This window comes from Fukomys damarensis, unplaced genomic scaffold (genome assembly GCF_012274545.1).
Source record: "Fukomys damarensis isolate Sample0158 unplaced genomic scaffold, DMR_v1.0_HiC HiC_scaffold_3, whole genome shotgun sequence".
In the NCBI taxonomy this organism is placed as follows: Eukaryota; Metazoa; Chordata; class Mammalia; order Rodentia; family Bathyergidae; genus Fukomys; species Fukomys damarensis.
In genome coordinates this window covers 36,733,661-36,760,597 of record NW_022900915.1, presented here as the reverse complement: position 1 = coordinate 36,760,597, position 26,937 = coordinate 36,733,661, and the positions used below count along the sequence as shown (strand labels likewise).

General features: G+C 37.2%; 1 protein-coding gene across 1 annotated transcript in view; it reads left to right on the top strand.

The window, feature by feature from the left end:
- The window catches only part of Adgrv1 (adhesion G protein-coupled receptor V1), a 405,831-nt gene that overhangs the window by 3,582 nt on the left and 375,312 nt on the right, over positions 1-26,937 (top strand). The window contains exons 4-17 of the mRNA XM_033767703.1: positions 4,036-4,140; positions 5,960-6,073; positions 6,815-7,380; positions 7,732-8,002; positions 8,448-8,777; positions 12,902-13,078; positions 15,536-15,759; positions 18,750-18,782; positions 20,476-20,602; positions 20,686-20,871; positions 21,528-21,708; positions 22,393-22,556; positions 23,546-23,669; positions 24,582-24,848. Of these exons, the coding sequence (XP_033623594.1) occupies positions 4,036-4,140; positions 5,960-6,073; positions 6,815-7,380; positions 7,732-8,002; positions 8,448-8,777; positions 12,902-13,078; positions 15,536-15,759; positions 18,750-18,782; positions 20,476-20,602; positions 20,686-20,871; positions 21,528-21,708; positions 22,393-22,556; positions 23,546-23,669; positions 24,582-24,848 (2,869 nt within the window). The remainder of the gene's footprint in view (positions 1-4,035; positions 4,141-5,959; positions 6,074-6,814; positions 7,381-7,731; positions 8,003-8,447; positions 8,778-12,901; positions 13,079-15,535; positions 15,760-18,749; positions 18,783-20,475; positions 20,603-20,685; positions 20,872-21,527; positions 21,709-22,392; positions 22,557-23,545; positions 23,670-24,581; positions 24,849-26,937) is intronic.

Genomic DNA, 26,937 nt, shown 5'->3' with positions numbered 1-26,937 from the left:
GTGCTTTTGGCCAGTCTCATGTTCAGAGGATTTTAGCTTTCGAAATAAACATAGAAGATGAGTCTCTCCTTGAGAGAATTGTTTCCAGCTCTTAAAAACAAAGCATTTATAAGCTAAGTTTTAGGCTTCAGTAACATTCCTGATAGTCTTGAAAAAAAATTATAATGTATCATTATTACAATGTGATGCCATACTTCCCAGCTTATTTATTTTCTGGTTTAGATCACTGCGATAATTGATTGCTTTGTATGTCATTTTCTTAGTGCCTTATCTTTTTTTTTTTCTTTGTTGGTAGATTTTAGGTATACAGTACAGTAACATTCATCATTGGGATCTTGTACCTTTACATGATGTAGCTTGGTTCTTATTTTTTCCCCATTCCCTGGCCTCCCTTTACCTGCTCCACCCTTCCCTATTCACAAAAACTTTGTTTCCGATTTTTTCCTTTTCTCTTATTTTTTCTGTTTTTTCCTACCTTTCTCCTGCCCCTCCCACTTCCCCTATACCATTAGACCTTTTTTCTTGTTATACAACATCAATTATACATTTTGATTCTTATTTACACTTTTAATCACACCAGAGAAACTATTTGGTATTTACAGACGTGTGTACTGTTAATTTCACTTAAGAGTATGTCCTCAATGTGCATCCACTTAGCTATAAATGTTTGTAGTTTCTCATTCTTTATGGTGGAGTAGTTCTCCATTTTATTAAAAAAAAAATCTTCTTTATCCAGTCTCCAGTTGAGGGGCAATTAGGCTGTTTCCAAGCTTTAGCTGTTATAAACTGTGCCACTATAAATATGGGTGAGCATATATCACTGTGGTATGATTCTTTTAGTTCTTTTGAGAAGATAACCAGCAGAGGGATAGCTGGGTCAAGTGGGACTTCTAGTCCTAGTTGTTTAAGGTATCTCCATATTGATTTCCACAGTGGTTGCACCAGTCTGCACTCCCCCCAACAATGGAGAAGGGTTCCTTTCTCCCCAAGCCTTGCCAACATTTATTATTGGTTGATTTTCTGATAGCAGCCATTCTTTCTGGGGTGAAGTGGAATCTCAGTGTTGTTTTCATCTGCATCTCTTAGATGACCAGTGATGTTGAGCATTTTTTAATATGTTTATTTGCTGCTTTTATTTATTTCTTTGAGAAATGTCTGTTCATTTCGGATGCCCATTTTGAATTGGGTCTTTATGTTTGGAGGGGTCTGATTTTTTTTTAATTCTTTATATATTATGGGTAGTAGACCTTTGACTGAGGAACAGCTGGTAAATTTTTTTCCCACATTGTAGGTTATCTCTTAGCTCTGTTGGTGGTTTCTCTTACAGTGCAGAAGCTTTTTAAAAAGATGAGATCCCAGTTGTTGATTCTCTGTGCTAGTTCCCATGTAACTGAGGATTTGTTCCTCACGTCTTTTCCTATGCCAGTGTCTTCAAGAGTTCTACCTTAATTTATTTTCCATAAGTTTAATGTTTCTGTTTTGATATTTAGATCTTCATTCCACTTCGATTTACTTTAGTAAAGATAGGTGTCTACTTTTATCTTTGGCAGGTTGATATCCAGTTTTTCCAACACCATTTATTAAAGAGGCTATCTTTCCTCTAGTGAGAATAGTTGGCTCCTTTGTCAAAGATGAGGTAGCTGAGCATGTCTGGAGTTGTTTCTGCATCTTCTAATCTGTTCCACTGATCCTTGGGTCTATTTCTTTGCCAGTGCCCTGCTGTTTTTAACACAGTGGCTTTGTATTATAGTTTCAAGTTGGGGATTGTGATACCCCGCTGCCATGTCTCTGTTGCCCTGAATGGCTTTTGCTATTTTAGGTCTCTTCTGGTTCCAAATACATTTTTGGATTTCTTTCTCTAGTTCTGTGAAATATACTGTTGGGATTTCAATCGGGATTGCTTTGAATCTGTATAGCAGTTTTGGAAGTAGGGCTATTTTCACTATATTAGTTCTTCCTACCCAGGAATAAGTAATATCTTTCCATTTTCTTATACCTTCTTCAGTCTCTTTCAGAGTGCTGTAGTTCTCAATGTAGAGGTCTTTTGCTTCCTTCGTTAGATTGATTCCTAGATAATTCATTTTTTTTGGATGCTATTGTGAAGGTACTTTTTCCCTAGATTCTCTCTCAGTGAGTCTGTTATTTGTGTACAAGAAGGCTATTGATTTTTGAGTGTTGAGCCTATGTTCAGCTACGCTACTGAATCTTATCAATTAAGTCTAGAAGTCTTTTGGTGGAGTTTTTTGGGTCTTCTATGTATAGTATCATGTTGTCAGCAAATAATGACAGTTTCACTTCTTCCTTTCCTATCTTTATTCCTTTCATTTCTTTCTCTTGTCTAATTGCTGTGGGTAATGTTTCCAAAACTATATTGAACAGGAATGGTGATAGTGGGCATCCTTGTCTTGTTCCTGATTGTAGAGTGAAGGTTTTCAGTTTTTGGCTATTTAATATGATGTTAAGCTGTCGGGTTTTCATAGATAACCTTTATCAAGTTGAGATAAAGACCATCTATTCCAATTTTCTGCAGGTTTTTTTTTTTTAATCAGGAATGGGTGTTGTTTTTGTCAAATGCTTTTTCTGCATCTATTGAGATGATCATATGGTTTTTGCCCTTGACTCTGTTAATATAATGTATTACATTTCTTGATTTACGTATGTTGAACCATCCTTGCATCCCTGGTATAAATTCAACTTGGTCAGGGTGTGTGATCTTGATGACCCTCTGTATTTTGTTTGCCAATATTTTATTGAGGATTTTTGCATCTGTGTTCATGAGGGAGATTGGCCTGTAGTTCTCTTTTTTGATTCTTTCCTTGGTTTTGGAATCAAAATAAAATTTGCTTCTAGGAATGAATTTGGAAGTGTTGCTTCCCTTTCAATTTCATTGAAGAGTTTAAAAAGTAGTGGCAGTAGTTCTTCTCAATATTTTGTAGAATTCAGCAATGAAACCATCAGGATCTGTGCTTTTCTTTGTTGGTATACTTTTAATTATGTTTTCAATTTCTCTGGTAATTGGGATGTTTAGAAGTTTTTATATCTTCTTTATTCAACTTTGGCAATTTATATGTAGTCTAAAAATCTGTTTATTTTTTCTATATTTTCCATTTTATTGGAGTACAAGTTCTTGAAGTAGGTATTGATGATCCTTTGGATTTCTCCTGGATCTGTTGTGACTTCCTTATCTTTGAATTACAATGAGCTGTATGAGCTTTATAGTTGCATTATCTTCATTGAAAAGAGTATTTGCTAACCACAATTTAATAGGTAGATATTTATTAACCTGAATTCCATTGTCACAAGCATTAATGAAAGTAATCAGTGTTTTTATGTGAGTGAAAGGTAATTGGTTGGGAACAGCTCATGTTAGGTTCTAGGTAAGCACTCAGGATATATTATCAGAGTTGAATCTCATCAAGCCCTTTGGGCCAGGGGTCCCTAGCTCCATCTGTGGGTGAGATATTAAAACTTAGTGCCACCTTGAGAGGTGGCTGCTGCTCACCCCTCCTCTTCTGCCCTGGACTTCTGTCTGCCAATGTTGAGTTTTAACATTTGAAGTTCTTACTCTTGCTTCTGGCAGTGGTTGCACCCTGCGGGTCATTATCAGTGTGCTTTTCAGTGGAGGCTGGCTGGTGAGAGGGAGGGGTGGTAGAAGCAGCCCGAGGGTCTCCTAGTGGCCACTGCCTTGCTCAGGAGGCTCTACTCAGCTCTGGGGCTCCAGGGTCCTCTGGAGGCATTTAATGTACCTGCTTTCAGCTAGGTCACCTTTAAGATTCCTTAGTGGATGGATCTTGGGTGGTAGATTTGGTACAAGAACCGACCTGCCTGGTTAGTTTTATGTTCCCTTTACAATATTATTTTTAAAAATCTCAGCAGTTTTATTAGCTACAGTGAATTGATGCTAGAAATACCATTTTTCCCACAGTGCAATATGGATTGATTTGCCTGTGGGGATTGTAGTATTTAAAGTAACATGTTTTTACCACCTCTAACCTCCAATTGATAAACCCCTGATTGGCTGTGCTCCTCCAACAGCCCTCATCAGTCACAGCGAGGGAGCCCAGGGGCAGAAACGAGTCTGTGCCTCTCACTCTCATCAGGGAGAAGGGGACCTATGGGACGGTCACTGTAGCCTTTGAGGTAAGTTTACCTAGAAATCACCTTAAAGGGTGAGCTGCAGAGGCCATATCAGATGGCTGTCATTTTAAAAATAAAGTCTCTTTGTACAATGAACACTTAATAAAAATACCTTTGCTATCTGATAAATTTCATAGTTAATATAAACATATATTCCTTGCTACTTGCATGTATTATGTTTACATAAAAAAGTATTTTATATATGGGGCCATACTAAATCACATAAGAGAATAATAATTGTTAATTTTGTAAAATTTGTAGAACCTTCATGGTAAACATTTTCAAGGATTTAAAAATACTTGTGGATTATTTAAGTTTGCATAAAATTATTTTCTATGTAGCCTTCCCCTGTTTTCCCCAAGACACTCAGTGGATGTGTTAACAGCAGTTGCCTTTGACACGGAGACTCACGGGTACAATGGCGTGGGTGAGCGGGGCTGTGGGTAGGGCATTTCCCAGGTGCTCATTCTGTTCATTTTATCTCTCACTGAACATCGTGTCACCACACTGCTCTATGAAATTCTCGTTTCAAGTTTTGAATGATTTCTTTCTTTGCATTTGATCAAAAACAGTTTTCAAACCTTAGAGTATTAGAAAGTTCCTAACCAGTTTCTGTCATAATTATTAATTGCAAGGGTGACTACTTGGATATATGTAACATGGTTCTGTTGTAGCATTGAAGAGTTCTGTTTATCACAGTAAAGCATAAAATATGTAGTAAAAACCAACTAAATATACAGCACTCTTACAAGTTCTTTATAGGAAGCCTCAAGCAGTTGCTCATATACTTAAGGTAATAAATTTTTGAAGATACTTCTAAAAATAAATACAGAAAATTAGAAAATAATTTGGCTATAGAAAGGATATACTATCAAAGTTATAGTATTTTCAAATAGTCTGTGTGTGTTAGTCTTTGTTTTGTTTAAATAATTGTAGATGATATTTGTGGAACACTTTCTGCTGACAGGCACTGATCTGTGTGCCTTACGATGATTGTTACTGCTTACAAGCAGTCTTCTCCAGCACTCATGATCTTACGATCTTCTTATGATCTTGTGATCTTCTTAGAGTTTTTCTTCATAACATTTGCCACGATCTAGCACATGCACATATATTTGCTAATCTTTTGTTCTCCATTAACTGTAAGTCCCATGTAGAAGGGGCTTTGCTTTGTCCACTGCTGTGTTCTTAGTAGTAGCTGAAAAAGACCAAGCACTGGAGTACTCAGTATTTTTTTTTTTTTTTTTTTTTTTTTGGTACCGGGGATTGAACTTGAGTCCTTGTGCTTGCAAGGCAGGCCACCGAACCGCTGAGCTAAATCCCTGGCCAGTATTTTTTGAAATAATGATTTTATTAGATCTTCACAACCAGTCTGCAAAAATGGAAATTCTTATGCTCATTTTAAAAATGAGTAAAATGCTGCACAGAGTTGTTAAATAACTAAGAGTCCCATGGTCAGTGGTGGAACTGATTTGTATTTGATCCCATCTTCTTTAGGGAATTTACTGATCTTGAATACCCTTCCTCTCAAGAAGAAATACTTATAGAGTCTCCCTCTTAGGCTTAATATAATGGTTGAAAAAAATATCTTAGAAACTATATAGTTGAACATAATTATGGGCAAGATATATAGTTACATTATAGACATTGACTGTAAATTAGAAGGTTAGTCTTACGTACAAGCTTGTGCAATTTTTACAGAGTTTCTTTAAGAATACTTGCAATTATTGTCCGCTGGCACCACTGTAATGCTTTACCTGTCTTGTGAAATACTTTGTATTTACTGAGAGCATCAGTACTGAGGGCACATACTTCTTTGCAGGTAGAAGGTGGCCCAAACCCCCCTGAAGAAGATTTGAGTCCAATTAGCGGAAATATCACTTTCCCCCCAGGCAGAGCAACAATAACTTACAACTTGACAGTGCTTGATGATGAGGTGAGATACTGTTAAATGCTCAGAGGTGACAAGGACTCAGTGTTATAGACCACGTTTGATAATCTATGTGATATATCCTAGTGTTTGAAGTTATTCAAGAATACAGTCTTTTGTAAATTAGTACTATAATTTATAAATTAAGGCCAATCATACTTTAGCTATTTTGGGGATATAGTTTATTATTATTTACTTTACTTATTTCCCATTAAATTGCACATATAAGCTGGGGAATGTAGCTCAGTGGTAGAGCATTTGCGTAACATATTTGAGGTCATGGGTTCAAACTCTAGTAACACAAACAAAAAATATGCATTTAAAATGATGAACAGTTATATAACTGATGCACACATAACACAAAACTTTAAGCATCTGAACTCTGATATTTGATTTTTGTTAGTGATTTCATGTATGATGGGAGCAGTGCTGCTTACATAGCATAAACATTTTATTATAAAAGCAAGAAAATTCTATTGCAATTGATATTTTTGTTTGCAAATTTAAAATGTTCACAGTCATAGGAGGAATTTTACTTTGGCTTAGTTAGCTTTTCTATTCTTATCTAAAATAGATTATTTTTTGAAAATATTTTAGTCAGTGGAGAATAAACGAGCCTTTTGCTCCCTTCAGTTAAAGATTGCTTTATATTTATAGAATTCTGTTGAAACACAGTGCCTTTTTATACTTTGATTTCTTTGCAGATCTTTTGACTGTTGATGTTTTACCATTGTTTATGTTCAACAGGTACCAGAGAATGATGAAATATTTTTGATTCAACTCAAAAGTGTAGAAGGAGGAGCTGAGATTAACATCTCTAGGAATTCAGTTGAGATCATCATCAAGAAAAATGATGCTCCCGTGAGGTTCTTCCAGAGCATTTATTTGGTATCTGAGGATGATCACACGCTTACAATTCCAGTGGTTCGTGGAAAGGATAACAATGGAAATCTGATTGGATCTGATGAATATGAAGTTTCAATCAGATACACAGTTATCACTGGGAATTCAACAGCACATGCCCAGCAAAATTTAGACTTCATTGATCTTCAACCAAATGCAACTATTGTTTTTCCACCTTTTGTTCATGAGTCACATCTGAAATTTCAAATAGTTGATGATGCCATACCAGAGATTGCTGAGTCCTTTCACATTGCGTTACTGAAGGGTACCTTACAGGGAGATGCTGTGCTAATAGGGCCTTCTGTCGTGCAAGTCACCATTAAGCCAAATGACAAACCTTATGGCGTCCTCTCTTTCAACAGTATCCTGTTTGAAAGGCCAGTTATAATCAATGAAGATACCACATCAAGGTATGGTTCATATCAATCCTGTTGCTACAATTATTTTACTATATTATTACAGGATTTAATTTTTGTGATGTTAGACAATGCTGAACTGTTAGTTTTGTCCTTTTCTCTACCTTGACGTCACTGTATTCTTTATATTTTGAGTACAGTTTCAGTATGCATGTGAATTCCTATTGCAGTAGTTTCTTAGGAGACATCCACGCATCCACTCCTTCACACTGAGAAAAATCAATTTTGGGTCACGTCTTGTGCTCTCACCAGTGTCTGACGGCCAACTCAGCATTGGGAGAGCCTGTCCAAGGGAAACGTAGAGTGTGTAACGTGACAAGATGCATTCCTCTCAAACATTTCTAGATTTGAAGACATTTCAGTGGTTAGAAATGGTGGCACCCATGGGGATGTCTCTGTGAGCTGGGTGTTGACACGGAATAGCAGTGACCCCTCACCGGTGACCGATGACATCAGGCCAAGCTCTGGGGTTCTCCACTTCGCCCAAGGGCAGATGTCGGCCTCGGTTTCTTTGACCGTCATTGAGGACGACCTCCCGGAAGAGGCTGAAGCTTATCTACTTAGAATCCTGCCCCACACTACCCGAGGCGGTGCCGAAGTGAGCGAACCAGCGGAGGTAGAGCTCTCCTTATGCTTTTCTCCTGTCACCTTTCCTGTGCTGTAGAAGAACCAAAACCAAATATAATCAAATTTATGTTTAGTTCAGTGTGATGCGAAGAGCACTGAAAATGAGGCTGGCTTCTCTTGTTCAGCATTGTTTCTCCTGCAAGTAAATGTTTTGCTCCTTTTCTTGTGGTGGATTTGGAGATCCATTCCAGGGCCTTGTGCATGCTAGGCAGGTGCCTCACCTCACAGCCGCACCCCCGGCTTCCATACTGTCCTGTCCAATAAGCTTTACAAATTATAATGAGGAAATTGTCCAGATTTTAAAATTCCTTCACTCTCTTACGTATGAGAAGTGATCATTTTAGACGTGATATATAAATGGATACTGCTCATCAAAATAGCCTAGAGAATCTCAGGTGTGAGAATTCTGCACTAATATTCTGTCTCATCTGCAGCTTTTGTTCTACATCCAGGACAGTGATGATGTTTATGGATTGATAACATTTTTTCCTATGGAAAACCAAAGGATTGAAAGCAGTCCGGGTGAACGGTGCTTGTCCTTGAGTTTTACAAGACTAGGCGGAACTAAAGGAGATGTGCGGGTGCTCTATTCTGCACTCTACATTCCTCCTGGAGCTGTGGACCCTTTGAGAGCGAAAGATGGCATCTTAAATACATCCAGGGGAAACAGCCTCATCTTCCCAGAGCATAAAACCCAAGTTGTGAAAAAATTACCAATAAGAAATGATGCATTCCTTCAAAATGGGGCCCACTTCCTAGTGCAGGTAATTGCGTGTTTAAAATCATCTCGGTTTTGGTCACACTGTGCATACATTTATCTATATGAGTTTGCCAACAGTTATTTTGCTCTCATTCATATTTTAGATTTTATTTATTATTTAAAGTTATTTAGGAAATCAGAGGAGACTGTGCCTCTCCTGAGATACATAATCTTGGATGAGACAATGGTTCTACTAAAATTAGTGTTGATACTTAAAGTTAATCAGACATGAGGGGCGAAGTACATTGTCGTGGATGACATAACGGAGTAACAGACTTTGATAGAGAGGGACAGGCCAGAGAGATTCACCATTCTTTTGAGTTAAATTAGGAAAATGAGGTTTATGGAATAAATGTGTTTCACAATAGATGCTATAGGAGGACATTTCAGAATTTTAAAAAAAGCAATATGAAAATGGTTTTCTTTTAAATAATATACTCAAGAAAATATTTCCTTATATGTAAGCTGTAGATAGATGCTTTGGAGTTTTAGCCAATTAATAAGAAATAAGGACCCATGATTGTATCCTTCCATCTCATCACTCTTCTTGCTCAACTTCTTATTAACTAAAACATTTTTATTATCAAAGTTTAAAGTAGTTGCATTCAGTTATGTTTTTCATGTGCTGATATTGGCTGGTTCTGAAAATTAGAAAGCAATCAAATTAAATAATTTAGATTATTTAAATATATTTATATAGAATCAGGTAGTATGTATAGATCCATACATTTAAAATCTTATTTCACTATTCATTTTTCCACCTGAAGTATGTATTAAATGAAATAATATTCCATTAATTTCTTTGAACTGTGCCAGCCACATTTACATTTATTTCATATTTTTGTGTAGATTTGTTGTTGCTTTCTCTGGTGTGTCTGTCTCCTTTCTATATTGTCACCCTCTCTCTGCTCCTGAGCTCTTCTGGCTGTCTTATATGTTTTTGTTGAAGTATCATCTTTTTTAGTGCTTTTTTTGCCTGCTTGAAACATTTTTTTTACTGAATTCTTTAATTTCTTGATCTCTTGCCTTTCCTGAAAGGAACTGTGTTTCAGTTTATTGAGATAGACGCATGCAGAAAGGGTACTGCAAGGTCAACTTGCTGGGTCTTTGAGCAGTTTAAGCTGTGAAATTTTATACTCACATGGATAATTTGGCTTCATTGACATCCGTAGATGAAACTAATTTCTTCAGCCCTTGAAAAGGTATTTCTTTTAGCTTCTAGAGTTCCTGATGAAAAGTCTGAAAGGAGTGAAACGCTTGACCCTTGAGGGGAGTGGCTTTTACCTGTGGAAGCCCGTTAGAGTGTCTCCTAGGGAGTGTCCTTGCACAGCTCTCTGTGGGGCTGGCTCTCCCTTTGGAAGGCTCCTGTCTTTCTGAAGCTGAGCTATTGCTCATTCCTGTGCCCGGTGCATTCCAGGAAGACTCTTGGCCAAGGGGCCTAGGGGTGGCTCGCTGCAGGGACAGCTGATCTGTCAGAGTGTAGCCTCTTTGCAGTCTCCCTGTTAGGCGGGAGGCCTTTGTCCTCTCACTACCATCACTAATGTTGGGGGATCCTAATCTTGCTGTTCATTATCATCATTATTATTACTTGGTTGTGCCTCCTGCAGGTGTTTTTGGTGTGATGAATGCTCCGGCCTATGATGAGAACCTCCACCCTGGAGGGCCCTTGGATTTCTCATGGACGGCTATGTGTCCAGAGCACAGCTTCCTTCACTGCTGTGGCCCTCTCCTCTGAGGCTTGTGGGATGCCCTCGGGAGAGGCCAGAGAATGCAGGTGGCAGGAACACTGGATCTCTAAAGTGGAAAAGGGCAGATGGCCAAGCCCAGGACTAGGGCCCTGTTGAGCAAGAAGTTAAAGTAACCAGAGCGCTGTGGCCAAATCACACTTAGACATGTAGTTCAACAATTAAACAATAACAACTTTAAGTTTGCCTTTCTACAAAATACATGCTATAACTCATTTGGTTTCTAAATTGATTCTGTTGAATGGAAAAGCACACTAACTTCACCGGTTCACACTTAACGTAACTTTTCCCAAATTTTCCAGAGTTTCTGGGACATGACTTGTGTGGAATTTCAGGATTTACTGTTCTGCTTTTATTTGGGTACTGGGAATCAAACTTGGGACCTTGTGCTTGCAAGGCAAGTGGCAGAATTGTTCTGCTTTTGACGCCAGTGCTCTTGCTTTCCTCTCTGCTATCTGTGCCCTGTGGATTCTAACAATACTTACGGTCATTTTTTCCTCACTTCTCAGTGTTCATTCAGTTCTCCCCTGTCTCTGCCCTTGCATAGGCTACAACTCATGTGAAAAGCAAATCATGAAAACACATGGGATGAGGCAGATGTGTTACATTTGTTTTATTTTCACCAGTCTGGGCATCCTGGCCAGCTGGAGTAGTTTCAGTCCTGTGATATAAATGAGCACTATTGATGCAGAAACGTGGCTTTGGAGTTGCAGTTTTCCATTCTGGCTTTCTAATTTCTTTTCTTGTGTTGCCTCAGAACCAGGTTTTAGTGTGGATAGAGAGCTCGGTGTGTATGCTAATATCAGTAACCTTAAAATATAAAAAATATCCAATATTTTGAAAATATCCAATAGTTATTTCAAAGTAACTGCAGAGAATTTTTATATAAAGGAAACGTGGTTAAGAACTTCCTAAGGGTCAAATATAATTGAGTTTCACTTCACTGTCCTCTATAAAAATGACTGAATTTGCTTCTGATGGCCCTTGAAGACTAAGGGAACTGGTAGAAGGATGTGATGCCTGAGTTTTGGTGATCTTGATTGGGAAGTTGTTTGCAGTGCAACTTCCAGACTCTCTTGTTTGTGTATCTCTCCATTCATTTAAGAAACAAAAGGCTCCCAGGGCAGACAGTTAATATAACACCAGGGGATTAAAAAGGCCTATTAGTCACTGACATGATTCCTTGGAGCTAAAACAGCTGTAGGCTCTGGAGAACTGGAAGGAGCACAGTGCTTGAGAGGTTTGCACGGTGCATAATGGAAGCACAACCCAAGAGCAAGAGTACGAGACTGCGTGGAAGGCTGAAGGCGAGAGAAGAAAGGAGAACTGAGCCGTGTGCTCGTCATTCCGTAGTGACCTGCTCAGCTGAGTCCATCGGTTTGAGATTCAGCTTTGGGCAGCCCTTGGGAGACCCGTGTGCTGTCCTGCAGCACAGGGTCGGAATGTGAAGAATGATTCTTCACGAGCCAATGGAGCAGTTGCACAGTTTGACTTAGCAGATGCTTAAGGAACCTGGACCAAAAAAAAAGCTTACAGACTAGGAAATGAGCCACGCTGATGTAAAATTAGCATTTCTGATCAGTTTGTTTCATAAAGTTTGTACAATTTCTTGTATTTTTTCAAAAAATACTACTTCTAGAATTAATTTTATCCTTTTTTCTGATAAACACTTCAGCGTTACAAAGCGTAACGGAGAGATCTGCAGAATAGGAGATCGGTCACGTTTCTTTAAGTTTATTGCATTTTAACTTAAAATCCTTGTGGTTTTTACAGTTCTATAATGATTCTGTATTGCTGCATACTTCTAGTAACACTGAGTGTGCTTATAAGTTGGATTTTGGAAAGTTAGAATATCTGAGAGGCTGAAGGTCTGTGCTACGTTAGGAGTCCTATGGTGCTTGGTTTGTGTTGGAGGGATGAAGTGAAGAACGCTAACTGTAGCTGCTGCGGTTTCAGGTCCATGTCACATATTGGGAAAATGCTGAGAAGGCTGTAGACCCTCAGAGTTTGACAGGAAGGTTAGGGACCATAAACCCAGTAACAATGATGAAGAAGCAACATTGAGGTTCCTAATAAGTCCTGTGTTTAACGAGACAGCAGTAGAACTTCTCAGTGAGACTGAGAGGACTGGACAATCCAAGGAGATCTTCCTAGAAGACAGGTAGGCTTAGCTGATTATGAAGAGTACATAGTCTTTGGACTTAGATAATAATAATAATTGAAGATCAGATTGAAAGGGAAAGGCAAATGAGGGAGGAAGAGAATGAAGTTGTCAAGTTATCAGTGGCCTTTACCCATGTTTACTGTCATCCAGTGCTATTAAAGGTTTTTCTTAAAAATGTTTTATCCTATCTGTTCATATTATTTTATTTGTTTATTATAGTTGGAAACTGTGGTTTTGCTGAACATATTTCCTCCAATTCCACCTGTAAGTCCTAGATTTGGGGAAATCCAAAATACTTCTTTATTGGTTACTCCAGCCATTGCAAATGGAGAAATTGGCTTTATTAGCAATCTTCCGATCATTTTGCATGAACCAGAAGACTCTGCGACTGAAGTGGTAAGTAGGCTCTTTATTGCTGATGAGGTCTAATGAGTTTAGGTTGCACATGTTGTGTGTTAACTCTCTGAGGTTGGGACGTGATACCTAAGCGACACAACTTAAAGAAGGAAGGATTTATTTTGGCCCACAGTTTCAGTCGGCTGGCTCCATTGCTTTTAGGCTGAAGCATCATGGTGGAAGGGCATGGGAGAGAAAAGCTGCTGACATCATGGCAGCCAGGAAGCAGAGAGGGAAGGTGAGAACCAGGGAAAGGTATTCTCTTCAAAGCACACCCTCCATGGCTTACTTCCTCCAACAGGCCCTGCCTCCTAGACTACACTTATCCATCAGTGGGCTGGTCCACCAGCACCCTCACGGTCTCGTCTTAATCCAGTCAAGTCAGCAATCACTTAACTATCACAGTATGGACACTATTCTTTATAGGGTTGGCATATAAAGTTAATCTTTATATTGGAAAGATCTTGGAAAGCGTCACCATTTACAGCGGGTCTTCAATATGTAATTTAACACAAGTCACTAATGAATGTGTGATTTTTCCATCACTTTTCCTCTATTTGCTACAATAAAATTAGAATTAATTGCTCATGGTAAGAGTAGGATGTTTACATGGGACTATTTTCAAATAGTACCATGGCATGTGACAATGATAGTGAACATAAATCAGTTTTTTAATGTTCAGGTTGTGGTAGCACAGGTATTCTTGACCTGCTGCATATCAGGGGTCCACACCCTGGCCTTGGGTAGGATGGCAGTGGTGGCCTTGTGTTCTGTGCTTGATGCTGGAGGCCATAGTGATACAGTTGTGAAACACTGAAACTTTGGAATTTTTAAAATGTAATACGTGTGCTTTTTGTGTGTGTGTGGGGGGGACCGGGGATCAAACTCAGGACTTTGCACTTACATTTTTGCATACACACATATAAGCAGAGTCACATACAGAGCAGCCACACACATCTGTTTCAGCTTTTTTTCCAAGCCTCCGCCTATCAAGGGACAGCTCTCTTTCTGCCTTACCAACCCATGGGCCACAATCTGTCTCAGACCCTCTCCAAGCCCCGCACACTTAGATTTTATTTAAATTGGGTTGAAACTTAGACCAGGAGTGAGGAGAGTTTGTTATCAAAGCCTCACATCTGAATATGCTGCCCGCAGCTTCCTTTGTATATTAGATTCTGTAAATGGGCAGAAAAACACATTTTTCAAAATAGTTTGATTTTCCATACTTCTTAAACTATTTCCTTAAAAAACTAAAAAAAATTTGTTCTTCGAAGAGTGGGTTGTTTTTATTTATCTTATAAAGCTGTACATTTACCATTTCAGCTTTTTCCCTTGAGAGAAGTTAACTTTTAGGAAAAGTTTGGGGCTCCTTACATCTGCATTTGTCCTCTCTTAGGAAATAGCATTAAAATTAGGAGTTTTCCTTTTCTCACTTTGGTTGTGCGCTTCCCCAGGTGGGGTAGGGCCAGCCCGGTTAGTCTTGTCTCCTCTGAGAATCTTACCTGGCTCACTGGTCTCAGATTCTTACCATGACTGGTCAGAGTAGTGGAAGGGTCAGTGCTGAACATATTTGTGTGTGTGTGTGTATGTGTGTGTGTGTGTGTGTGTCCCAAGATGTGTGTCAAAGGCAAAGAAAAAGGATGATGACACTTTTAGGAGTATAAAATAGCATATTTTATATTTGCTTTATTGTTTCATTGAATATTTGTTTCATTGAAAAGACTTTACCATGTATAGTGAGTCTTTTAAATTGTATATATTTAAAGTGTAGTACATTTGAACCAAACGACCAAGTCTGATTTAAGAATTAGCACCCATTTATGTAGCTTGTACTATTGAGAGACAGTATTCTAGAAGCTTTAAACTATCTCTTAACTTTATAATAAGCTTGTGAAATTGGGAATCACTAGCTTCAGTATGCATCAGAAAATCAAAGTCATGCTAAGTAACTTGCCCAAGGTAACCAGGAGCTGCTATACACTATCTGATTTTATTTTTGCTCTGTATGTAGTACTGGTTAGAAACATTTTCTTATTTTACCCCCTATCACTTTAGGATGCATTTCATATAACATAATTTTCCAGTTTTAATTCTGAAAGTTAATTTTTCAGTTTACATTTTGATGTTATTGCTTCTTTTTCCCAGAGAATCTCTGATGGAACATTATTCTTTAAGCAGGATTGATCCTTTTCATGATGTTTTGGCTTTCCAAGTCTTACAAGTTTTTGTGTGGGAGTGACCTGATAGATAAATTTGATTAACAAAACTAAAAAAAAAAAATCTAAAATTGTCTGCATGCTTTGAGAGGGTCTTTTCAAATGTGTTTTTGATGTTATTCAATAGTTTACGTCTCTGGAGTCCACAAATTCACCTTATGGTACTGCATGCACTGAATGCATTGAGCATATATTTTAGCAGAAATCGTTCTGTGTGTTTGCTTTGCTTTGTTCTTATAAGGTATATGTTCCTCTGCATCGGGATGGAACTGATGGCCAGGCTACTGTCTACTGGAGTTTGAAGCCCTCTGGCTTTAATTCACAAGCAGTCACCATGGATGATATCGGTCCCTTTAATGGCTCTGTTGCATTTTTATCTGGGCAAAGTGACACAACAATCAACATTACTGTCAAAGGCGATGACATACCAGAAATGAATGAAACTGTAACACTTTCTTTAGACAGGTAATAATCCACTTAGGTACTGTTTAGTAGCATTTATATGTTTGAGTTCTAAATAATTTTGTTTTTGTTTTAATTGTTTTCTCTATATGAAATTAAAATATCACAAGATCCCAGTAATGAACGTAACTGTACTGTCTACCTAGAATATACCAATAAATTCAATAAAAAAAGGTACAAGATCCCAATGATCAGTGTAACTGTACTGTATACCCCCAAAGTACCAATAAACTCAGTGAGAGAAAAAAAAAGAAATTAAAATATCAAATAGTGTTATGCTGAATTTTGTTATTTATTGATGGCTTCTGGTGAGACTGAATGCTATTATATCTTTCAGTTAACTTTTACCTTGCTATTTGGCATGGAGCGTTAGAGAATTTATGGGGAATATCAGATGTATTTGAAGCATGGGCAATACACTGCAATATCTTTAAAAGACAGGAAAACATCCAAAATGCTAATTTAAGCAAAGAGCTATGGTGGTTTCATTTTCAATAGGGGGAGAGAGGATCAGAGCTTTCTTGGATAAAAAGAAAGCATTAATCTTCATTATTTTTACGTTGAATTTAAAGACTAATATTTGCTTTTTAGACAGCTAAAATGACATAGATTTGAAGGATACTTTTCAGTTATACAGGAAGTTTCTTAGAATCTCTTGGAGACAATGTCCTTTATGTTACTATCACAGTCTCTTAAGAGAGTTTTTTCACTGGGGGTTTAACTCAATGGCACCACGCCTGCCTCCAAAGCACAAGGTCCTGAGTTCGATCCCCAGTACCAAAAAAAAGAGAGAGAGAGAGTTTTTTCCCCAGTAATTTAGAAAACCCTTTTTTAAGTGAAAAACTACTGTGTTTAATTGATGTTAATGATTAAAAAAATCAAAACCAAACTCATCTTGTGCAGACCTTATTATATTGATATTGATACAGATTAGAAAAAGGGTACTGTGACATGAAGATACTGCAGACTTCATATTTAGAAAATTCACGGGAAAATGAGCATTTCGTATTATATTCTTCCAGAATGAAGTGGTAAAAATTACCTTATATAATTGTTGGACCTTTTTATATCCTATTACCGGTCTTTATTAGTTTTTTTTCTATGAAGGTGTTTTTGTCTGAACATGTTTTAACACACTGAGGAGTAGTTGTTCTTTTATTTTTATGTGAAGAAAAATATAGACTGCAAAGAACAAATCTATTGGATGACCATGATTTATTTTGTTCTCAGAACTACATCATGTTTACTTTCTCCCTCCCATGAAAAGTAAAACAAAAACAAAACAACGAAAAACCAAAATGTGAAAACCAAATACCATGCACACACATGCACACAGAGTTTAAATGACATGGGCCTAGTATACTTTTTAGATGACATCTTAAGAAAGTGTGTTTCATGTGAGGAAAGAAAATCAGTGAAATCTAATGAAAAGTAAACTGAAAATTACTTTTCTGTGTATGTCCTTTTGCCTTACATTAGGTGTGAATATCTACTGTCAGTGAACAATCTTGAAGAAAATTACGGAAAAATTGAGTGATTATAAACTAAAGGCAATACATAAAATCTTTGGTCCTTCAGCCAAGAGATTTTGCTCTCAGTTAAATGTTTAATTATTTAAATCATGCTTTTGCAAATTCATATTGACTTTTAATATTTTTTCAAAGTCATTTTTATCTAATCATGTAAACATTTAAAATTAAACATGATTTTAAATTTCTTTCTTTCTTATCTATCAATCTGTCTATCTACCATCTTTCTTCCCTCCTTTTTTTGCTTTAACTCTTTCCCCTTTTCTCCTGTGGAGTTAAAAACAGTACACAAGGAAGTACAAATTACTATAAGGTAGAAAATTTTAGAAATTAAATAGAAGAAATTGATTAAATATATTGAAATGTCTTAATTCTATTTGTAACTATTGCTTAAAGAAGAATAAAGAAATTATGCTTTAGTGTTCAAAGATTTACTTGAATGTGAGAATAAAGTCTGATTTTAAGTGCCTATTATATAAAAACTTTAATTTTTGCAAAATTTTAACAAAAGTGAAGCAGTGAGTGAGTGGTTCTGTGATTACAGTGAGGTGCAATATAATATTGCAACAAAAATAACACTATTGCAATACAATTCATAATTTTCTTTAAATGTCAAATGCAAATTCTTTATATTCCAGCTAAGTGCTGTATAGCCAAAAGTTGCCCTGGTACTAAACAATTTGTATTACTTCTAATACTATACCACTGGAAAATATTCTGTTTAATTTTTTCCAAATCAGAAACAATTTCATTATACCAGCTTATTTTAGAGAAATGTAATTATGTGGTATGTAAGCCCGTATTTCTAAATGGTATATCTGACTATAAAATTTAAGCTCATAGTCTTTCTTTATATTTTGACATGTGGTTCCCAAAGCTGATTTGAAAATGAAATAAATTGGAGATTTGAAAACGTATTTAGATTTCCTGGTAAAGTTTTAATTAAAAGTTATACTTTATAACTTCTTGAATGCATTCGTGTATAAATAATAAAATGCACAGATTTCTGTGCTTACAGATATTTGATTTTACTAACTCAGGGAACAACTGGCTTTAGATCTGAGGATGGAATTTCTTAAAACCTAATTAAAGCCACTAAGCGATTATAAGCAGGTCTGAATGAAATTTGCTCAGCTGCTGCGGTCTGCGAGCGTGTACGGTGCTTGGCAGGCACCATGCTTGGAGGAGGCCGGGAAAGGAATGTGGTGAATGGATTCTGGCACGCTGGCTGCCATGGGGTCATCTTCCTTAAGTGGGAACTGCTGAGCGGTTGTCAATAGCAAAGAGCCCCGTGTGCCCAGTTCCCATAACATGAAAATTACTAGCTCTTGGGGAAAAAAGAAAGGCTTTCTGTAGCTTTATTTTTACCCTGCCACTCTGTGTTTCTAGCAGTATTTGTGAGATTTTGGCAAATGGTGCCTTCGCCTCCTTTGCCCCCTCCCACAGTTCTTTCTGTGTTGACAGGGTAGAGACTGAAAGATTTGTCGTGTATTTTGGGTAAGTGCACAAAGTAATGGCTTGTTTTTGGTGATTTGACATTTTTGTTGTGCAAGTGATGGGTTTTGGATGGACTGCTGTTCTGCATGATCACAGGTCTTGAGAAATGTTTCTTGTCCACTTGCCTGTGCCTGCTCGTGTGTAGCTTTATTTTCTAATGCTAACAGGGACTTATATGAAATTTTGAGGTTATTAGGTCCTAAGAGTTGTAAAATATGAATACATTTAAAACGCTTGATAAGATATTTGACAGTTATCAAACATTTTGAGGAATTTAAAACTGTAAATCTCCAGATAGCTTACATGTAACCTAGAGCGCAATCATTGTGCTTTACTTGTGGAATCTTTTATAAATCTTATAAAACAAAGAATTAGCAATGAATAATTTAAATTCTTTTATTGCTTTTATGAATGTAGCTAAGCAAGTTTTGCTTTTATCTGAGTGCTAAATATATAGAACTTTTCAGAATTTGCATTTTATTTATGGGTAGCATATTTTGAGAAAGTTTTAAAATAAATGCATTTGTTTAATGCTCACAACTACATTTTGATCCAGTTTTCATGTCTACATAAGCGAAGTATGGACAGGAAATTTTAATTAATTATGATAGTGATATATGTGAAATATAGGCCTATTTGCTGTGAAAATTATATGAAAAAATTAGCAGTATAATAAATAATTGTCCTTTTGTTTGAATTATCTCGTCTGTGGTCACTGGAATGCTGGGTGTTGGTTGTCAGATTTCCAAAAGCTAAGGACCGATGTTCTTTATTATATAGAAACTGAGTTGACCATTCTCCATATTCCTACACTCTAATTGTGACTTTGAGATCTATCATGAATAGTTTTTGATTCAATAGGAAGTCACATTTGGAAAAATGTAGACCTGGTTGCAGGATTGAAAATTCTTAAGAGTTGCAGGATTTTAAACCCTCAGAGCCATGCAGTTTCTTTGATCATTCCAATACCACACTGAGCATAAAAGCCAGAACTTTAAAAAAATTAGTATGTTCTTTTGAGAAATGTTTAAGAATTGTTATAGCATGTTATGCATCACAGATCCACTCTATTTCTTTTTTCCGTATATGCCTTACATTTTCTTTTACGCTAAAAGAAAAAATGAAGGAGATTAAAAACTGAAGCATATAGAAAGGATCTGAAAAACACAAAATATACTTAAAAACCTAATTGTGATTGTGTTTATTTTTTATTGTGGCTTGCTTTAGCCTGTATAGTTGTTTTACCTAATGTGTATATAACTTTAGTCATTCAATGTAGTCTTATGTAATGAAATTTTAAAAGAAATGCCAATGTATGTAAAAATTAAGTTTGGTTTAAATATATTTTCTAACTACATATTACAGAGTAAATATTTCTAAAATTGGAATAAAATCTGTAAATTTTGATATGCTATTAATATCTACAGCTTTTGGGTATTATATTCTTGGTATACATACGCATTTCATTCAAATGAAAAAAGATATAATGAAGCTAAAAATAGTTTTTCCACAAAGTTATGAGTAAAACTGTGTTGGTCTTAAGTGATTTTAATACATGCAAATTCACTTTTAAAGTATAATTCCTAATCACCTTTTTTTAATTACTTGAAAGGTTTGTAAATTGCCTTTGGTGTCTTTGATTTCAGAAGTAAGACTACTGCTAACAAGTGCCTTCCTTCCTTCTGACTTCCAGGGTTAATGTAGAAAATGAGGTGCTGAAATCTGGGTATACTAGTCGTGACCTGATTATTTTGGAAAATGATGATCCTGGGGGAGTTTTTGAATTTTCTCCTGCTTCCAGAGGGCCCTATGTTATACCTGTAAGTATGAAATTTCATTCTGTGTTCACCACTTCAGAACAATGATGTAGAAGGACTTGAACTTCTGTGAATTTTTTTTTAAGGAAGGAGAATCTGTAGAGCTCCACATTATCCGATCCCAGGGAGCTCTTGTAAAGCAGTTTCTCTACTACCGAGTAGAGCCAAGAGATAGCAGTGAATTCTATGGAAACATGGGGGTACTGGAATTCAAACCCACGGAAAGGGAAGTAGTGATCACCTTGCTCTCGAGACTGGATGGCATACCTGAGGTACTGGATTGTATTTTGTCTTTATGTTTTGTGGAAGGTTGGTAATATCTGGTATATCATGATATAAATATTTTGAACATTGGCAAGAAGACATAAGAAGTGATAAGTACCCCTGTTTGGAAAGTCAGATAGCTCTAATAAGAAAGGTATATTTTTATTCCACAAAAAGAAATAACTAAACTCACCAAACAATCTGAGTGTGTGACCAATTAAGATTTATAACCAGCCTTATTTTATGTGATCTTTTTTGACTGAATTTTTAATGGTGTGGCTTTGAACTAATTTTGCCGTAAAACTGCTTTCTCTATCTGATTAAAACTTAAATTCATTTCCTTAAGAAAGCAATATGTTAAAAATATTTTTAACATTCTCCTATCAATGAAAATATATCCGAATAAGGAAAAGATGAATACTGACACTTTTCTAAAATGGCAAGAAGTTAGGGTCTTGTCATTGATAATTTAGAGTCAGTTGTGCACTGGTGTGTAAACATAGTGTTTAAAAGTTTAAAAATATTTTTAGGAATAGTATCAGCCCTTTTGCCTTTACAGGCATTGTGTGTTTCTGAAACCCTGAGCATATTAATATTCTCAAATAGTGCATATTTTCCTTGTGAAATGTCCTGTGCCTTCTCTCATCTGGCCTGTTCATTTTAGCTGGATGAGCACTACCGGGTGGTCCTCAGCAGCCACGGAGAAAGGGAAAGCAAGCTGGGAAGTGCTACAGTTGTCAACATAACGATTCTAAAGAACGACGACCCTCACGGGGTCGTGGAGTTTGTTTCTGATGGTCTCACTGTGACAATAAATGAAAGCAAAGGAGACGATATCTATAGTGGTAATCTATTGTTTCTTTACGGAATAGGAAGTCAGTCATGCTTTTAGTTCATTTCTTCAGCAGTTGGTTATTTTCATTTGCCCATCCTGCTTTAACAATTACAAGTAATATAGAAATTGGTCTTTTTTAAAAATCATACTTAGGATTAATGTTTTTATTTTGTACAAAGCATTGAAAGGACACAAATGATTTCAGTTAATACAGCTCAAGCACCCAAGCATGAATCAAGTCAAATAAGTTGAAAAACATTCAGACTAAGTGCTACTGCTAGAGACTATTTTAGTGGCAGACAATGAGAAATATTTTACTTTTAAAGCAGTTCATGGTGAGAAAATCACTCTGAGTGTGCAAGTGAAGCTTCCTCTAAATGCCTTCAGCGTTTGCAGTCCTCTGTAGAACTTGATCATGATTGCTCCTAACTAACCACTATTCTGTTCCTATGCCAAATGACTCCTAAATTCCACCCTGGGATGGGAAAGATTGAGTCTATTTTCTTTTATTAACTATTTAACCGCTGAAGGGTGAGCAGACTAGTATATTTTATCTGAACCTTGGAGAATGTGCTGAGCAAATAATTGGCTTTTATTGAAAAGAGGTGTCGTTTTTATTTTGAGAAAATTCTTTACTTGTGTTAAAGTTCATTATATATGTTCATATTTATTATAATTTGTTTGTACTTCACAGCTGTTTTTGGTGTAATAAGAAATCGAGGTGGCTTTGGTGATATTGGCATATCATGGGTGGTTATTCCTGACTTTACACAAGATGTATTTCCTGTGCAAGGGACTATTTTCTTTGGCGATCAGGAGTATTCAAAAAATATCACCGTATACTCCCTTCCAGATGAGGTAAATGTCGTACATGTCACTCTCCTTTTTCTTATTTTAGTTACTTATTGTTTTTATTAAGTAATTAAATATATGGTAATAGATTCTGTGATAAAGAGCTCAGACCTGACAGTGTCTCACTATGAGGCAAAAGGATAACGTTTTTTGGCTTCCCTGAATGTGTGTTTCACTGCTAGAACTGACAGTGGACTCCCAGTTGTGGGGGAGGTGTAGCCTTTGCTTGTACCCTTTGAAGAAAGGCCATTTACTGTGCACCTGGAACGTGCTCCGACAGGACCCTGGGCCACGGGGATCACAATCCCAGGGGGGCTTTCATCTCCCAACAGTAGAGAAGCAACTTGGAAACAGTGGCGAATACGCCTCTCTCAAGGAGGCAGCACTTAGAACAGCTTCGAAGGCCTGTCCCTCTTCCCTTAGGTCCGTCCCTCAAAAGACACAGTCCTGGCACTGTGTGGTTTTAGGGTGGGAGAAGACCATTTCACAGGACGATGTGGAACAGAAGCTGTCCCTGGGGGCCTCACTAGGCTATGGTGTGGGCGTCTCAGCTTCTCAGGAGGTGGAAGTACGGTCTTCACGCCACGCACATGCAGCTCAGGAGTTTGTAAGAGGCCCTCGAGTGCTGGCTGTGTGTGTGTCACACTTATGTTTCTGTCCCATTTTTTTCTAATAAACCACATAGTTCCCATCTTCATACAGAAAAAAATAGAAGCTTTGTATTTTGTCTATTTTTAGCCTACATAAGGCAAAATATCTACATTCCCATTACATTTTATAGTTAGTTAAAATACTGTAGTTGCTTAGATGAATGAACATTTAAATAATTTAGGGGGGTTCTGAATTTCACAGGAGGACTTTAGGAAGCTTCTGCCTTCAAAATGGAAATGAACATTGACACAATATAACTTTTTAAAAAAGAGAAATAATTTAAGAGCATATAGTTTAATTTTGTGTAAACCGTTCAAGTTAAAATATGTACTGTTTTCCCAAAGATTCCAGAGGAAATGGAGGAATTCACCGTTATGTTACTTTATGCAACTGGAGGAGCTAAAGTGGGAAATAAAACAACTGCAGCTCTGAGGATTAGAAGAAATGATGACCCTATTTATTTTGCAGGTGGGACAGCTATCTTTTTGAATCAGTTTACAGCTGTCTTTACTTAACAACATAGGCATTTTAAAATAGCTTTAAACTGAGTATTTTTGACAAAACACTGTCAGTGCTTACATTGGTAATGTAGTAGCCTATATTTAATTGGCATATTAATTAAGAATTCTGCATTTTTTCACTTTCGTGCTATCTTTAGAAATCTCTTTTGCCATCTGAGGCATATTTTAGTTTTATTTATGAAAGTTAATTGATTTCTAATTCTTTGTTAAATCCTTTTTTTTTTCTAAGTCAGATGTCAATCAATTTACTGGTATTGGACTTTTTTTTGAGACAGGGTCTCACTATGTCGTTGAGACTGACCTGGAACTCACTATGTGGAGCAGGCTGGTCTCGAACTCACAGTGATCCTCCTGGCTCAGCCTCCCGAGTGCTGGGATTACAGGCGTGCACCACCACACCTGGCTTGGTATTGGACCTTTTAAATCTCTAGAATTTCACTTACTGATTCCTATTTCAAGCCTTCACTTAGTATGTTCTTAACAAAGAAGTCTGTTATTCAGCTTTCTGCCAATTGTGGCAAAAAATAGAACATAAGGTATGTGGCCCTATTCTCAGGGATCTGACAACCTCAACTTGAAACTGAGGCCTGTGAAGCTGGAGGAGAGGATTTCAAACAGTACGTAACTCACTCGGCAGCTGGGTGGGGAACACTGGCTTCTGTAGCGGTTGGGCCAGGAGGAGGGCCCTTGATTGTTGAAGTCAGCATGAGGGCTTGTGTCAGAGCCGGAGACAGAGCCGGCTCTAAGCAGACAGCACGGAGGGCACTTGTTTGGATGGACAGAGAAAGGAACAAGAGTGATCCACAGGTACATAGATGGAGCCAGCGAAGCTCATGGGTTCCTTCTCTGCATGTTTCAGCACCTCGTGTAGTCCGGGTTCAGGAAGGGGATACTGCTAACTTCACCGTCCTCAGAAATGGATCTGTGGCTGTCACCTGCTCTGTCCAGTATGCTGCCATGGATGGGACGGCTACTGCCAAAGAGGGAGACTTTGTTCCTGCTGAGAAAGGAGAAACCCTTGTGTTTGAGGTTGGAAGTAGAGAGCAGAGCGTATCTGTGTATGTGAATGAAGATGGTATCCCAGAAACAGATGAGTCCTTCTATATAATCCTTTTCAATTCAACAGGTAAACATACAGATCACATCACTGGGATCTTGTCCTTTTACAGGATGGTATCTTGGTTCTTATTTTTCCCTCATTCCCCTGGCCTCCCTTCACCTCCTTCCCTTTACCCTATTTACAAAGACGACTTTGCTTCCAGTTTTTCCTTTTTCATATTTGTTCTTGTCCCTCCCCCTCCCACTTCCCCCTCTCCTTTAGCCATTTTCTTCCTGTTTCACATTATCATTTATACCATTTGAACCTTATTTACACTTTTAGTTTTTCACACCGGAGAAACTATGTGGTATTTACTCAGCTGTATCCTATTTATTTCACTTAAGGGTATAGCCTTAATGTGCATCCACTTAGCTGTAAATGTCTCTTAGTTTCTCATTCTTTATGGCAGAGTTGAACTCCATTTTATAGAAAAACCACATCTTCTTTATCCATTCTCCAGTTGATGGGCAATTAGGCTGTTTCCAAGCTTTAGCTATTACGAACTGTGCCGCTATAAACATGGGTGCGCATACATCACTGTGATATGATTCTTTTAGTTCTTTTGGAAAGATACCCAGCAGAGGGATGGCTGGGTCAAATGGAACCTCTAGTCCCAGCTCTTTGAGGTATCTCCATATTGATTTCCATAGTGGTTGCACCAGTCTGCACTCCCACCAACAATGGAGAAGGGTTCCTTTCTCTCCACAACCCCGCCAACATTTGTTATTGTGTGATTTTTTGATAGCAGCCATTCTTTGTGGGGTGAGGTGAATCTTAGTGTTGTTTTCATGTGCATCTCTTGGATGACCAGTGATGTTGAACATTTTTTAATATATTTATTTGCTGCTTTTACTTTGAAATGTCTGTTCATTTCAGATGGCCATTTTTTAATCAGGTCTTTATATTTGAGGGGTCTGATTTTTTTGAGTTCTTTAGACATTCTAGATAGTAGTCCTTTGTCTGAGGAGCAGCTGGTAAAATTTTTTCCCAACATTATAAGTTGTCTCTTAGCTCTGTTGGTGGTTTCTCTTGCCCTGAAAAAGCTTTTTTAAAAAATGAGATCCTAGTTGTTCTTTGTGCTAATTCCCATGTAACTGAGGATTTGTTCATACAGTCTTTTTCTATGCCAATGTCTTCAAGAGTTCTACCTAACTTATTTTCTAGTAAGTTTAGTGTTTCTGTTTTGATATTTAGATCTTCAGTTCACTTGGATTTTAGTTTAGCAAATGGTAAAAGATAAGGGTGTAGTTTTAATCTTTGGAAAGTTGAAAACCAATTTTTTCAACACCATTTATTAAAGAGGCTGTCTTTCCTCCAGTGAGGATAATTGTAGTATAGTTTCAAGTTGGGAATTGTGATACCTCCTGTCATGTCTCTGTTGCCCAGAAATGAATTTTTGGATTGTTTTCTCAAGTTCTGTGAAATATACTGTTGGGATTTCAATGGGGATTGTATTAAATCTGTATAGCAGTTTTGGAAGTATGGCCATTTTCACTGTATTCATTCTTCCTACCCAGGAGCAAGGGTTATCTTTCCATTTTCTTTTTTTGAGGTGGGGTATGGGAAACCTTGCACTTGTGAGGCAGGTGGCAGAACCACTGAGCTAAATCCCCGGCCTGTATTTCCATTTTCTTATGTCCGCTTCGATCTCGTTTTTCAGAGTGCTGTAATTTTTAGTGTAGAGGTCTCTTGTCTCCTTCATTAGTTTGATTCCTAGATATTTCATTTATTGTGAAATGAAGCCAATGAATCAAATAGTTGGTTATTTGAAAGAAAAAATAAAATCGATAAACCCTTAGCCAACCTTATCGAAAAAGGAAAGAAAAGGCTCAGATTCATGTAATTAGGAATGAAAAAGGTGAAGTCACAATAGATCCAGAGAAATCCAGAGAATCATCAGTACCTACTTTGAAAACCTGTACTCTAATAAAATGAAAAAAAAGGAAAATGGACAGATTCCTAAATACATATGAATTTCCAAAGATGAATGAAGATATAAAAAGTCTAAACACCCCAATTATATTCAATGAAATTGAAAATGTAATTAAAACATTACCAACAAAGAAAATCCCAGGTCCTGATGGCTTCACTGCTGAATTCTACAAGACATTTAAAC